The 14365-nt window shown below is 40.0% G+C and overlaps 2 protein-coding genes across 5 annotated transcripts; one reads left to right on the top strand and one right to left on the bottom strand.

Moving 5' to 3' along the window:
* Positions 1 to 27: 27 nt before the first annotated feature.
* Positions 28 to 3196, bottom strand: pclaf (PCNA clamp associated factor). Its single transcript, XM_044125894.1, has 4 exons — positions 3050 to 3196; positions 1802 to 1891; positions 1546 to 1723; positions 28 to 268 (listed from the first exon to the last, which is right to left on the bottom strand). The coding sequence occupies exons 1-4, from the start codon at positions 3093 to 3095 to the stop codon at positions 226 to 228; spliced, it is 357 nt and encodes a 118-aa protein (XP_043981829.1). The 5' UTR covers positions 3096 to 3196; the 3' UTR covers positions 28 to 225.
* A 440-nt stretch (positions 3197 to 3636) lies between these two features.
* On the top strand, positions 3637 to 13967 carry nedd1 (NEDD1 gamma-tubulin ring complex targeting factor). Of its 4 annotated transcripts, none has more exons than XM_044125891.1 (16): positions 3637 to 3780; positions 4572 to 4715; positions 6335 to 6429; positions 6849 to 6965; positions 7051 to 7191; positions 7617 to 7846; positions 7946 to 8147; positions 9123 to 9243; positions 10396 to 10524; positions 10882 to 10938; positions 11020 to 11094; positions 11702 to 11865; positions 12472 to 12646; positions 12717 to 12864; positions 13502 to 13568; positions 13674 to 13967. In XM_044125891.1, the coding sequence occupies exons 2-16, from the start codon at positions 4580 to 4582 to the stop codon at positions 13776 to 13778; spliced, it is 1962 nt and encodes a 653-aa protein (XP_043981826.1). In that variant the 5' UTR covers positions 3637 to 3780; positions 4572 to 4579; the 3' UTR covers positions 13779 to 13967. The 4 variants fall into 4 exon arrangements, with proteins under 4 accessions (XP_043981826.1, XP_043981827.1, XP_043981824.1 ...); XM_044125892.1 differs by having other exon boundaries at positions 10393 to 10524; positions 11714 to 11865; XM_044125889.1 differs by having other exon boundaries at positions 10393 to 10524.
* The last annotated feature ends 398 nt before the right edge of the window (positions 13968 to 14365 follow it).

Here is a 14365-nt window from a genome sequence, read left to right as displayed (position 1 = left end):
AGCATATCTGAGAAAATCCCACATTAGTAAAAAATTTGAGACTACTGATCAATCTTTAATAGAAAACAGCTGAGCAGAAGTCAAGCCACAAATCACAATCCTGACTTTGCAGGATGTACAAATAAACAGTAAAAACACGTTTAATGAGCTATACAACAAAATTCTGTGGTATTTATATACAGATGTACATAAAAATTCTCTCCTGGGTCGAGACGTCAGGCGTGCTCAGTCATCTTCCTCCTCATCCTCGGAAGGCAGTGGTCTGGCCCTGAACAAAACAAAGACGTATGAGATTAAGCTAAGAACTAGACCAAAAACCACCTGCTGGAGTTTCACTCTGTGAGAAAGATTCTACAAACAATCATCTGAAAAGAGTAATCAAATGTGCTGGAAAGATGGAGATCAAGGCTACAAATAAAGAAAAAGAATCTTTTTCCCCCACATGTTAGAAAAACGTGTGGAAAAAAAAAAATACGATTGCTCATAAAGGAAATTAGGAGGAAATAATAATAATAATTTTCAAAAACATCCAGAAGTTAAAAGCTTTCCAGATTAATTCACAGATTTTTCAGTGAAAAAAGTGACACATCACTGACATTGCTTCTCTGCTTTAAAAATCCAAAATCTTGAGTTGCATCACAAAAAAAAAGAAAAAACAAAACAAAATAAACACAGGCCCAAAATAAATAAATATTGCCCAATTTTACCTATCTGAGTGGTAGATGTGTCAAAAAATCTCTAACATCTGCCTATACCGATGTTAACAGCACTATATTGTGCATCCCAACTCACAGCACAGGTTAAATCTAAAAAAATAAATAAATAAAACTGTTGGAATCCAAACAAAAACACAATCCTCATCAAATCAAACCTGATTAACACCCGGGTTTGTACTTTTCTTAAAATTAAATTTAAGTAGTTTAAGTTTCTCACCACACATTTGAGATAAAAATAATACAAATGAACTAAAAAATAAATAAAAAATCAATTCACTATTATATTATTTATTACTGTTATTAATAACGCCTTGTGATGGCATCTGACATTCTGCAGTAACTAAAATAGAAGAAAATTGTATGTCTCGCATATAGTTTTGGTAATTCTACCTGGCCTAAAACAGGATAAGTTTACTTCGATTTTACTTCAGACAGAAACAGAAAAAGTTTGCCTTTTTATCAGCTGCATAAAAATGTATAGTTTTATGGATGATTTTAAAAAAAGCACCTTCCAAACACCAAATTGAAATGCAAGCATTTTCAAGGATTTCAGTCACCTGTGTGAACCCCGGAACGCACAAACCATTTTACCTGAAGTAAATATCTCAAATTAATAAATGAATGCTCAAACTTTACAAAACAGCTCTGTAGTATAATGTCAAAGTGTTAAAATCTCTAGTCGATATCAAACACGCCCCTAACTGCACTTATATCATATCTTAATATTTTTAAACGATCAGGATAAAATCAGAGTCTATTCTACATCGTCTTTAACTCCCAACTCTCAGAAATCTGACCAGATATCAATCTGCGGTTTCATCAAACATACTTCCTGCTGGCCTTTGACACGCCGCTGCCGCCGGCCTCTTCTTCATCAGACTCTGTGGGTTTCTGGTTCTCCTTCTCGAGCTTTCTGGGCGGCCCGCCGAAGAAATCCCCGATGCCTTTCTGCCAGATGGGGGTCGGGCGGGGACACACGGGGTTCCCGCCGGCGTATTTGTTCTTTGCTGTGGAACAAACGTCAGTGTCAGTTGCGTCATGTACAGTCGGCGTTCAGCTGTGACTGTGGGGGAAGTTGGACTGACCCAGAGTGGACGAGTGGCCGCCATACGATGACGACGACGCGTTGGCCAAACTGGAGCCCAGTGACTTACGAGGCGCAGACGCCGCAACAGCTGGAAAATAAGATGCAACAGACTGATGAGAGAGAGAGAGAGAGAGAGAGAGAAACACACACACTTAGAAGAACCGACTCATGTATTCCTCTTGATTATGATGCAAAAAGTGCAAATGGATCCAGTTGTATTCTAGAAAATGGAAACATTTTGAAACAATTTAGATATTTTTAGGATTTCATCAGCACATTTTATAACTTTCAAAAATCTTTACAAGATTCTTGGTACAGAATCTGCATTACTGAAATGCATCCAAAAACTGGTGACTATTAACCAATTAGCCAGAGAACTAAGAGTTACATTTCACTCAAATATAAGGGAACGTAATTGCTTTTCCATCATTTCATTTCTTGTTTCTATAGTTCCAGACCAGGAAAATCCTTGAAGCAATTTACATACTTTTGTGAATGAAACAAAAATGTAACCATTTTTAAGCCTTAAGCCTGAGCAGTTATACGAAACTGCTCTGTGAATATCGGCATTTATAAAAGGTACTGATCAAATTATACAGCTTAAACATACTAAAGAAGTGAAAATGTGATTTATTTTTATGCCGAATTTGCAAAAACATTTAAGAAAATAGAAATATCGAGTTTATAATATTTCATCATTAATCTATCTGTTATTAGCGTGAACAGATGTAATTATAAAACTTCTGAATGGAGTTTGGTGGAACATTCATACAGAGACGCTCTGAGGCGCTAAAAACTGGCGCCAGTTTGGCAGAAAGCTGAAAACGAAACAAGACAAACATTTTTGTCAGCTGACAAGGTGTCAGATAAGTCCGAACCTGTTGTAATAAGCATTCTTTTACAACTACAACGACCTTTAAAGTGTTTTAATATGCTGTTTTATTCAGTATGAGCCGGAAAGTGCGGAACCAGTCTCCTGTTGGCGGGAGGCTGATTAAAGATGCATCCCCAGCCGATGATTTAACTCATTGACAGTTACTCTAATCACATGTGGGAGGAAATAAAATACATCTAGTAAAAACTTAATCTAAAAAGTGTAAGACGCCTTCTTTATGTCTGTTTATGAAGCGTGTTTGACAGATTCCAGGTCACCAGATTCAATACAAAAATTAAGATTTTTAAACAATACGAAATAAAAAAACATGCATTGAAAACATGCAATTTAAATAAATCTCGTTACTTTTACCTTTTCTGTATGATGCAGGAACACTGTCGGCTTTAGTCCTCACCATGATGGCGGCGACCCTGTACAGTAAATCAATATTTCAGATGAAATTACACCAAGTAAAGAAAAGCGTCCCGCCTCCGTTTAAAACCATCTGCGGATGGGGCGGGAGATTTATTCCTCTTCCGTTATTGGGACTGATTCAGATTCAAAGTGACGCCAGTCTGCGCCCTAGCGGTGTGGATGTGCTACAGCAGCTCTTAGAGTCTAAGCGGTAGAAATAGCTTTTTAAACGTTTTTTTTCTCTCACACCAAACATCTTTTGTCATCCTTCGCTCTATCTACACACTATTTGGTGGTGCTTTCTTTTGCAAACTATTTGCACACAGAAATGCAAATAGTTTGGTAAACAGGTGAACTACCACGACCCTTACAAATCTTATGTGACCAAAAGTTCTGTTTAGAAATAACGACCATTCTAACAGCATGTAAATGATTACGGAAAGATGGAATGTAAGAAGGACATTTATTTATTTTTTTAAATGTCGTCTTCCGATGGACTGGAGGGTCTGAGCGTTCGGTGTCATTTCCCCTTCCAAGATGGCGGCCTTCCTGACGCGTTACTGCAGCTGAGACAGGCGCCTGTTGTGTGTTTTATACCTCCTGGTGTTCCGTAGTGGCGGTTAGCGGCTGCAGGAGGATCAAAAACTAAACATATTCATCAGTTTTTCCTGATCTTCTTTACTTACAGGGTTTGTATAACTTTCGTATCCAAAATCCTTTAAGATTCCGGAAAACTTTCATGTTGTTCACGGCACTTTTCTGGCTTCTCGGGAACTTTAAACCTGCAGTAGCTCACAGACGTTAGCTAGTTAACGTTGACTAGTTGTAGCTGGGTTGGTTAGGTTGGTCAATGTTAACCAACAAACTTTTAGTGTAATGGTTAAAAAACTGATGTTTGCTGCGGGGAGATTTGTTATATTTGCTTGCATTTAATGATTTTGTCAGCAAACTTAGTTTCGTTGTGATATAAACAACAAAAAACACCTGAGTTTTTATATCCTCACAAAGAATCTGAAAACTACATTAAAACTTGAATATAATACAGGAAAAGACAATAAATAAAAAGACTTATGAGTGGTTTTAATTTAAACTTTCAATTAATTCTATTTTCCAGCTTTTCAACGTTTTTGGCGAGTTTTAGATATAAAATTCTGCTCGATAGAGGAAAAAACTGAGAAGCTCTCCAGAAACTGTTTGTAATGAGTTCAGTGATGAATGTGCACATCTGTTGTCAAAGAGATCCTCTGTTCATCTTTGCTCTTCAGAGACTCGGCTGCGTTAGGTACAAGTGAAGGTTATAGTTTAACTTCTGAACGTCATGATTTCTAAAATTGTTGCCGCTATGTTTGCTTTAAATTACCCCATCCAAACTTTTCTGTAATATGTTAACACCTCAGATGCAGGATTAGTTTTTAATGTGGAAAGTTCCTGGGTTTTTTGATTGGTAACCACATTGAGGTGTGTTTGTTTTAACCTCCAGCTGCTGCCATGGAGGAGGTGATGCGCCTGGTGTCAACCGGAGACTGTGTGAAGGTCTGGGATGCGGTTTCCATGGCGACCCTGGAGCAGTTTAACCCCCACAGCGGCAGCCATCCCGTTGCTCAGGCCTGCTGGAGCTCCAACAGTATCCTGATGAATGGTTGCAGCTGAGATCTGGATGGTAGAAAATGGATAATCTAACGCTTCATGGGGGGAAAAGTGTTTCTATCTCCTCTCGTATACCCATCCATCCATCCATTTTCTGATCACCCTTGTCCCTAATGGGGTGGGAGGGTTGCTGGTGCCTATCTCCAGCTGCGTTCCAGGTGAGAGGCGGGGTTCATCCTGGACAGGTCGCCAGTCTGTCGCAGCCTCTCGTATATATTTTTCAAATTTTATTCATTTATTTTTTAAATTAAATTTGCAGCAAAACATCAAGAGCATTGGAATTATTAGTTTGTTTATCCCAAAGAGAAGTTAAATATTGTCGAAACTTATATCACCCAAGTTTCCTCAAAGATGCATTGTGGATGCTTATGCTGTGGGCACAAGGAGCTCCAGTAGCAGTCAGTCTCGCAACGAGCCTGAAGAGGCCTCTGACTGAAGACTGTATGACAGCTCAACATTCGTCCAGCATAGATTATATTCCACACTAACATGTCCGGGTTGATACCATCAGTTGCTGATCCGGCTCATTTGCTTTTGCTACTTCTCTTTAAAGCAGGGGTGGGAAATCCAGATCCTCGAGGGCCGGTGTCCTGAAACTCTTAAATGTCTTCAGCTTCAACACGCGTCAATCAAATTGTTGAATCATCTCCTCAGTGCAGTCAGGTTCTCCAGAGTCCTGTTAATGACCTCATTATTTGACTCAGGTGTGTTGAAGTAGAGACACATGTAAAGGTTGCAGGAGTCCGGCCCTCGAGGCCTGGAGTTGCTCACTCCTGCTTTAAAGGGACACTATTAATGTAAAATCAACTTTTTTCAGCTTTACATTATGTTATAATGTTATTCCCTCATCCAAAACAAATCTGGAGTGTTGCTTTAAGTCTTCTGTGAATGTTTGGGAAGTCCTTTAATCTCCATGGCAACCATTCAGCTGTGCAAAACGTCTGGGTGGACCTAGCCCCTCATTCCAGGTGCAGCTCCTCCCCTGAGCTGCATTTTAAAAGCTCCAGGGCTTCCGCCTTACAGAGCAACCCTCCCCTGCAACTCAGCTCCTTCAGACTAGCCAGCAGCAATTAGCAAACACCTGGTTGAACTGCACATTGCTGAGCTCTTTATATGAGCCTCTTCTCAGTGAAATGCTGGTAAAAATGATGCTGAAGGGTCAATAGAGGGTTGATGTTGTGCTTAGTTCCTGAAGGCAGAGTTTCAGAAAAAGCAAAAGTCTTTTAAAAAGACAGAGGCCCAATTTTAAGGCGTGAAGTGACAAAGTGAAATTTAATTTAAGTCAGATTTGATATACAGTATTTTTATTGAGAACAGAAGGCCACATAGTTACTTGATCGTGCTGTAAAATGGAATTATATGACTGGAAAGCATATAAATCTTATACACTCTGGAAAGGTTGCTAGTCCATCACAGGACAGACGACGACACACACACTGTCACAAATTAGAGAATCTAACAGTTGTGTTTTCGAAATGTGGGATGAAGCCAGAACCAGTGTCGCTCCTCATATCAATGTTTTTTTTTTTTACTTCAGTGTTTTATTCTTAGCCGACTAAGTTAAAAACGTCTCCATCCTTGACCCAGTTCCCTCAGACCAGTACCTGGTGAGTGCCAGCAGCAGCGGAGACAAGCTGGTGGTTTCCAGTCTCAAGTCGGCTCCTGTTCCAGTGGTTGAACTGGCTGATGGGGTGAGTCCTCTCTCTGGTTGTTTCACTTTTGAGCTAAATTTAAAACCACTGAGTCTGCAGGTAAGGGGCACCAGAGCTGCCAGCCAGCAGCCCAAAGTAAAAAATGTTTAAAGTTCAGAGAAATTTTTAAAATATGACAAGGCAATTATGTATTTTTGGAAGACATTATTATCAACACCTAACCAACTAAAAAATTAAAAATTAAAAAAGGCAAACATAAAAACACAATTAACATAAATATCAGTGGTTTTATCCTAATTAAAGTGTTTTTTTAACTAGCCTGGTGGGGGCGCAAATCAAGCCTGGTGGCCCGCCAGGCTGATCATAGACTGCGGGAAACGTGGTCAGCAGTTTAAAATGTTACATGTCATTATTAGTTTTTAATTCACATTTTTTTCACGTTCTTGTTTCTGATGCAGAAAAAACAGACCCGGGTGTGTCTGAGTTCTTCATCTCAGTTTCTGATCAGTGGCGGTCTGGACCACTGCGTCCACATGTGGGACCTGAAGACCAAGAGGCTGCACCGCTCCCTCAAAGTAAGAAGACCTGACCGTACTGAGACTCATCCGACCCACCAGCTGGGAGTCTGAGCTGCTGATGCTCCCTGTTTCTGTCTCTCAGGACCACAAAGAAGAGGTCACCTGCGTGTCCTTCAACGCTAACGACAGCTGCATCGTCTCTGGCTCCACCAGCGGCGACCTGGTCCTGCACAGCCTGACCACCAACCTGTCCAGCAGAGCCTTCGGCCACGGCAGCAACCAGGTGAGAGAGACATTAGGAGTTTGAATTCAGTCACAATTAATTATTAATTGTGATTAAACAATTATTCAAATAATCATCAAGTAATTTTGTAATCGATTAATCGTTAACTGGAGCATACAGACTCAAAAAAAAGACCATTTTCTGAAAAACGACAAAAAGACAGCAGCAATTAAGCCAAAACTGTACAAAAATGTCTGCGCCACCACAGCACACCCCATATTTTTAAATTTATTGATCTCTTTAACCATCGGCAGAGAAAATAGCAATTCCAACAATATACGGACAGCTTTGGGGATTTTAAACGTCATTAATTGGAATATATTATAAAAACTATAAATAAAAAATCTTATTATGATACGTAATTTATGACTGTAAATGATAAACGGTACGATAAATCCCCACCCCTCCCTATTCTTCCTCTCCAGCCCATCCACGACCTGCGGCTGTCCACGGTGAAGCGCTCGCTGCTGGGAAGCGTCTCTGACGGCGGCACCATGGTGCTGTGGGACGCCAACACTCAGAAGGAGCTGCAGGTGTTCGACGGCGCCCACAAGGCGCCCGGCTCGGGTTTGGCTTTCTCCCCAACCAGCGACCTGCTTGTCGTCAGCGTCGGCCTCGATAAGAAGATCATCTGCTACGACACGGCCAGCAAGCTGTGAGTTCTGCTCGCTTTGAGACATCGGTCCAGTTCTGATATTTCACGCTGACACAATGAGATCTGGAACATGTCCGTGTTGAATTGATCGCCCTGCAGAATCCTGCGGGCGATCCGTGTGGACGGCCCTCTGACCTCGGTGGACTTCACGCTGGACGGCACCGGCCTGGTGGTCGGGTCCACTCAGGGGAAAATCTACCAGTACGACCTGAGGAACTCCAGCAGCCCCACCAGAATCACAGTGGCCCACAAAACCTCCGTCACCTGCCTGCGCTTCCAGAGTAACGCCAGCAGACACAAGGTGGAGTAAAACCTGGATTATCAAAGCAGGGATGCAAACAATTAATCAATTTACAATAAATTGTCGATTAATGTTTTATTAGATTAAAATTGGTTCCAATGAAAACTTCCGATTAGGCCTTATTCTATTGCTGTAGTTTGGCCGCCATCCAGCAGAGGGCGCCACTGCTCACACGTAATAAGCAGCTCCTTTGATACAGAGACAAAGATGGCGGCCAAACCAGAATGGAGAAGAGAAACGGTCCAAACAGAGTCCGGTGTGGGATAGAAATTCACTTTATGTGGCTCAGTTTTAAAGTATAAACTCTCGATAAGTTAAGTTTCATCTTAATGTCGCTCATTCAGCCGAGATGCTTAACGGAGCAGCGACAGCATCCTAAAATTTACTGATGTGCTACGGAGGCCAGGAGGACATGATCAGAGAAAAGCGGAGGAGAGAAATTATAACATGATCGAAAAAACATGATGCCAATAATCAAGATTGATTTTTAAGACCTTCCTGAGTTAATGCACTTCATGGAGCGAAGTTTTAACTTTCCTTCAAAAGCAACTAATTATTAACATGTCTCCGCTTCAAGTGTTTCACATATTATTATTATTTTATTTTTCTATCCATCAACCCAAGAGGTTCCCGTTTTGTTATATTTTATAAATTTGTCTAATTTTAATAATGTGAGAAAAAACACACTTCTGTTTATGCAGTCAGTATTTATTACAACTGACTCAAAATAACGTCTAAATTTATTGATGTTTTTCTCGTTTTTTAATTTAGCCTATTACAAAAAATGTAGCCCTTCATGTTATGGAGAGACAGTTGTAGGAGAAAATTAAAGTTTTTAAGAAACTGATCAAGTTAGTCAATTAACTCATTAATGCCAACTTGCATCCCTAGTTGACGGATCTGAGATGACATTTATTTAACGTAAAAACATTTACACTCATGATGACCGGATTCTTTCTCTCTGTCCCGCTTCAGTCCAGTAAACTCGGGTCTGCCAAGATTTCCAATTCAAAGAGATCCAGTTCCAAACTGGGCAGCCAGTCTGACCACGCCCCCAGCACAGGCCCCGCCCCCCAGAGACAGGTCACCTGCACAGGTAACCCACAACTGTCCTTCACTGTTCAGGTACTTCCCTGCTGTCTGACCCAAATGCTTCAGTTAGAGGGCTTCATGAGTGAGAAGTTAAAACTGTTTTTTCCTCTTTAGATTTAAACAAGTATAGAAATCATTTGTTAAGCAAATTCAATGAGGTTTGATTATGATTGTTTTCTTTTGAGCGTGTCTGCAGAGATTTGTTTTAGAAAAATATACTGGAAAAATTATTTTGTTTTGATTTTGATAGTAATGTATATACTTTAAACAGCAAAGGTATAATAAGCTTCTGCTTCCAGCTACTTTAATTTCTAAATAAATGGGTGATTAACAAGCGTCAGCAGGACAGTGGGCATCAGGGTTGAGAAACACGATGCCTTTCCCAAATCACATCTCCTTGTGGATAAACTGAAAGTCTCCAGGTTTGAAAAACAGGCTTCTAGAAAAATAGATGGAGTAATATCTAAATTACAGGATTTTCCAGACTATTACAATTTTCCAGTGCTTATTTTTTTTTTCATGTCACATTTTTTGACTAATTCGTCTTATACTCTGACATAAAGCCAGGGAAATATTTTATGTAGAGGGAAGCAACTCTATTCAATACATAAAATAATAATCCAATTTTAACTGGAGACCATTTTCTACGTCTGGAAAAATAAACAATCTGTGTATTAAAGTCCAATCATTTCTGAACTGAAGGAATAAAACACTTGAAAGTTTTACTCCAATAATTTTCGCAGGAATTTGATCTGCTGCCATTTTAAAAAACAAATGTTAAGGCTCAAAAATCTTTAAATGATGTTTCCAACCTGAACATCAGATTTGTGTTGGAATTGTCTTTTCTCACATTTTAAGCTCCTGATTGTTTGAATGGGATTCATCTTGAATCCTGTTCTGCTTATCAAACAGAATAGACCAAAGAAATAAAAAGTATAACAATGAACAAAATGCTTAAAAAAAAAAAAAAAAGCAATTAGGATAAAAAATTAAAACTATTAGTGCAACCTCAACAGATGGCAGTCTTGAGAAATTAAGCGCTTCTCAAAACACTCGTTTGGAAAGTTCTGGTTCTGTGAGGGGTTTCCTCTTTGAAACGTGTCATCCTGTTCTGTGAAGGAAATCCAGACAGTGACTGGAGAGTTTTGTCCAGCAGGGGGCGCCAGTGTGGAGGTGATGTGTCGTGAGGGTGAAGGCCAGCAGGGGGCAGAGCAACGTCCTCACGGGGAGAAGTTTGGGATCGTGGGACGGAACAGTCTGGACATTTTCTCTCCTACTCGCGAAGGTCCAAAAATCTCAGTTTTATAAATGCATTTTTTTCTGTATTCATATTTACTTTAATAAAACAGAAAATATAAAATCAGTACAGAACTTTATCAAGATTGTCTTCTATGCAACGGCCAGCAGAGGGCGACTCAAACCTTTACTGAACTTCTTCTGTTTTGTAAATTTGGGAAGATTTTACAATTTTCATTATCATTATGTTAAAGGCCATCACCGCACAATAGTTGTTTGTTCTGCTGCTAGTAATTATGAAGCTGCCTCACATTTTCTTTCTGTTTAACTTTTAAATCTACATTTTTATGCTCCATCCCAGCTGCAGACAGATGTGTTTAATTTGGTTTCTCTGCTGCTGCTGCAGGTCCAGACCCGGCGGCTCCGGGGGTTGGAGGAGACGCTGCCTTTGGAAGATCACAGGGTACCGCAGAACACATCACTTCCTTCCACCTCCTCATAAATCGTCTGGTTCTGGATTGACGCCTTGCCTGTGTTTCCATAGTTACCGGTTTGGAGGGCGAAGGTCAGGAGCTGGTGGGACGGGCCAGCCTGGACATCTTCTCTCCGGTCAAAGAAGGTCAGAGTTTGACCGGAAAACTTGTTGTGATGCGAGTTTTTAGCAGATTAATCTACATGCGTTTGCCTGTTGCCATGGCGATAAGTCTACTGCAATGTGGAAAAATGTCTTGATTTCCTATTTTTTTGCATATTTGTCACATTTATGCTGCTGCTGTTGTGTTGTCAGCCAGTGACAACACGATATGTAATAAACACGCTTATTTAAAAACTTTTGTTTCTTTTAACTAATATTTAAATTGGTTTGAAGTTTTTAAACACTTACATGTAAAAAATAAGCAAAAAAAAAGTCATGAAGTGGCAAACACTTTGTTGTGTCACGAAAACAAATTTTACTGGACGATAAATTGTCTCTGTAATTACTGTGAGGATTTTCAAATAATAATGGCATAACAGTGTAAGTTTTCCCTCTCAAAAACACTAATAAAATTAAATTTTTTAATAAACTCTCCACACTGCAACAGAAATAAAAACCACAAAATTGATTATAAAGTGTTTGTGAACAAAGCTGCCCTTATTATAATAATAAATATTTATGATCAGAAAGGAAATCATTAATCTCATTTTATCTTTGTGTTTGTTGCCATGGCGATGACCTCTACTGTCAGACTCTCACTCAGGTGGCGGCTCACAGCGCCGGACGCCTCTGGGGACCCACCGGGGTCCCGCCGGGGGCCGGTCCTACAGCCCGCTGTCCGTCTTCCAGTCCCCGCAGACGATCAAAGAGGAGGAGCCGACCAACGCCGCCGCCATTGAGCCATCTGACAGGAAGGTGATGACCATAGTTAGTCAGGGGCTCGTATCGCTGCTGCTGACTGAAGCAGGAGGATTAGAAAATATCAGCTTTTATAGTGTTTTTATTCATTATTCAATAATTATTACATTAATTTAGCATAAATGCTGATTTTTAGGTGGTCATGGGTTCTGACAGAAACTTTTATTATGAGATCATTTATTGTGACTTTATTACCAAATAATACAGTTCTTCAATGTAATTCCCTTTTTTTGATTAAAAGAAAACTTGTAATATTTAAACATTAATCACATAATGTTTTATTCTATTCTCCCAATTCTTCTGGTCTTTTTCTCGTCTGAATCTTTTCCGGTTTTTGATTTCGACGTTAGTTTGAGGAGCAAAACTAGCAATTAGTTTAACTGGCAGCCAATCAGAAAATGAGCATCAGAGATAATTATTTTAACTTGTATTTTGAAAATATTATTGAAAAACAAAAATTCTGATAAATTTAAAAATAAAAGGTTTTTTTGCATGTTTTTTCTCATCTTCTCTCCAACTTTCTGAGGCGGCCCCTGGTGGCCCCACACTTTGATAGACTCTGGTCTGAAGCAAACGTTTGACCTCTGACCTCTCTTGTTTCAGCCTGAGAGGAGCAGCAGCTCCAGCCAGGAAGGGGAGCCTCAGACTCCGCCCACCACAACCCAGCAGACCAATCAGAGTCAGGCACCGCCGCCTATTTTCACTACCGAACCAAGCCTTCATAGAACCAACGGCATTCAGACTCAGCTCAGTTACGACTCACCGGCCGCCGCAGCAGGTACAGCTTGGTTTCCATGGTTACGGCATCAGTCTGGGTCTGTTCCTAATGCCCTGATTCCTGCGTTAAGCTTCAGGTTCAGCTGCGATGGCAGCGGCGTGCTCGTCTCTGTCCCAGAACATCGCAGACGTGGTCGGACAGGACGGCGCCGCGCCGCTCACGTCCCTGCAGATCCACTTCATCCAGAACATGATCCACGAAACGCTGGAGGAGTTCAGGTGTCCAAACGTTTTTATCACTTGGACTCAAAACTATCAGCAGGCCAAAAATAAAATAATTTTAAAAAACTAAAATAAAATAAAAACATATTTTAAATAAATTGAATATGAACTAACTTAAACACATTTTTTGTAGGAATGGGGTTGTTGATACAAAACTAACTGATGCATGTTTTCCTTCTTTGATGAAAGGCATCCAGTTATTTTTGAAGAATCCTGAGAAATATTTTGTCTCTTCTCAGCAATAAAAACAGAATCTAGTTCAGTCTCCACCTGCTGCATTTAGCCAAGTCTTAATACAGCTATTAAAAGCAGACTGTGGTTTACTTTAGAGTTTAAGTCAGTGAGTAGATATGGTCCTTGTCGCCATGGCAACAGAAGGAAACCAGAAAGTTTGGAAAAGTTGATTGCTTTGTGTTGCATCTAACGGTTTTGTAAGTAGATTTTCAATTAAAAGTTGTAGTTTTGTCCTAATTTATTCTTGAATTGTGGTTGGGGGGCTGCAAATAAATCAGTCCAGGGGCCGTAAATGGCCCCCGCTCCTCACTTTGACCAACATTAGTTGAAAAGCTACCTCACCTGAACAGAAAACTGGGAAATGCTGAACTTAAAGGTTGTTTTTTTCCCCTGTCGTTAGGACGGCCTGTCACAAGGACATCCTCAACCTGCAGGTGGAAATGATCCGGCAGTTTTACATCCAGCTGGTAAAAACTTCTGCTTTTCATTCTGAGGACTTCAGGATTTATGTTCAATTTGGTCCTTTTATTTAGCTAACACCGGTGACGTTTGTTTGACATGTTGTGTTCCAGACAGAGATCCACGGTCTGATCGAGAAATATTCTGTCAACGAGTCTCTGGTGGAGGAGATCGAGAGGCTGCGGGAGGAAAACCGCCGGCTCAAAGCCAACTACTGAGCCGCTGCCATCGAGTCTTTACCCCGGAGTCGCTTCTGACTGGCCGCAGTGCCTTTATCCCAAACTGGTTGTTCTGTTTGTCTGCATCAAATTCAGCAAATGACCGACAGAAACCAGCATTTTGACTCAACGTGTTATGTTGTTGTAATTTAATATTTTGTCTGTTGATGCATAAAATTGTGAGCGGTTCGTCTGTGTGTTTGTGTTTTTATCAAACATCTTGGGTGAGAAATAGAGAATTGTAAAAAAAGAAGCTGTTTTTCACTACAAATTAAATTTGTTAGGAAGTTTCTTAATATGAACCTCAAATAAATGGACTCTTATTTAAAAACAATCTGGAGAGTCATATGTCACTTGTAATTAACTAAAAGTAGGAGTTTACATACACCAAATCAAGACATCCAACTGTTTTTCCTCTCTGGAGTTAAATTAAAGCCAACTTTTCTTGTTTTAGATCAGTTAGAATTACCAATGTTATTTGTATTTGTTAAATGCCACATTAATGAGAACCTCATATGTATATATTAATATTCAGAATCAGAAGTGTACATTTAACGTTTTATTTCAATTCAATTTCAGTTTTGGTC

This window comes from Gambusia affinis, linkage group LG08 (assembly GCF_019740435.1).
Source record: "Gambusia affinis linkage group LG08, SWU_Gaff_1.0, whole genome shotgun sequence".
In the NCBI taxonomy this organism is placed as follows: domain Eukaryota; kingdom Metazoa; phylum Chordata; class Actinopteri; order Cyprinodontiformes; family Poeciliidae; genus Gambusia; species Gambusia affinis.
This window is presented reverse-complemented; position numbering and strand designations above follow the sequence as displayed.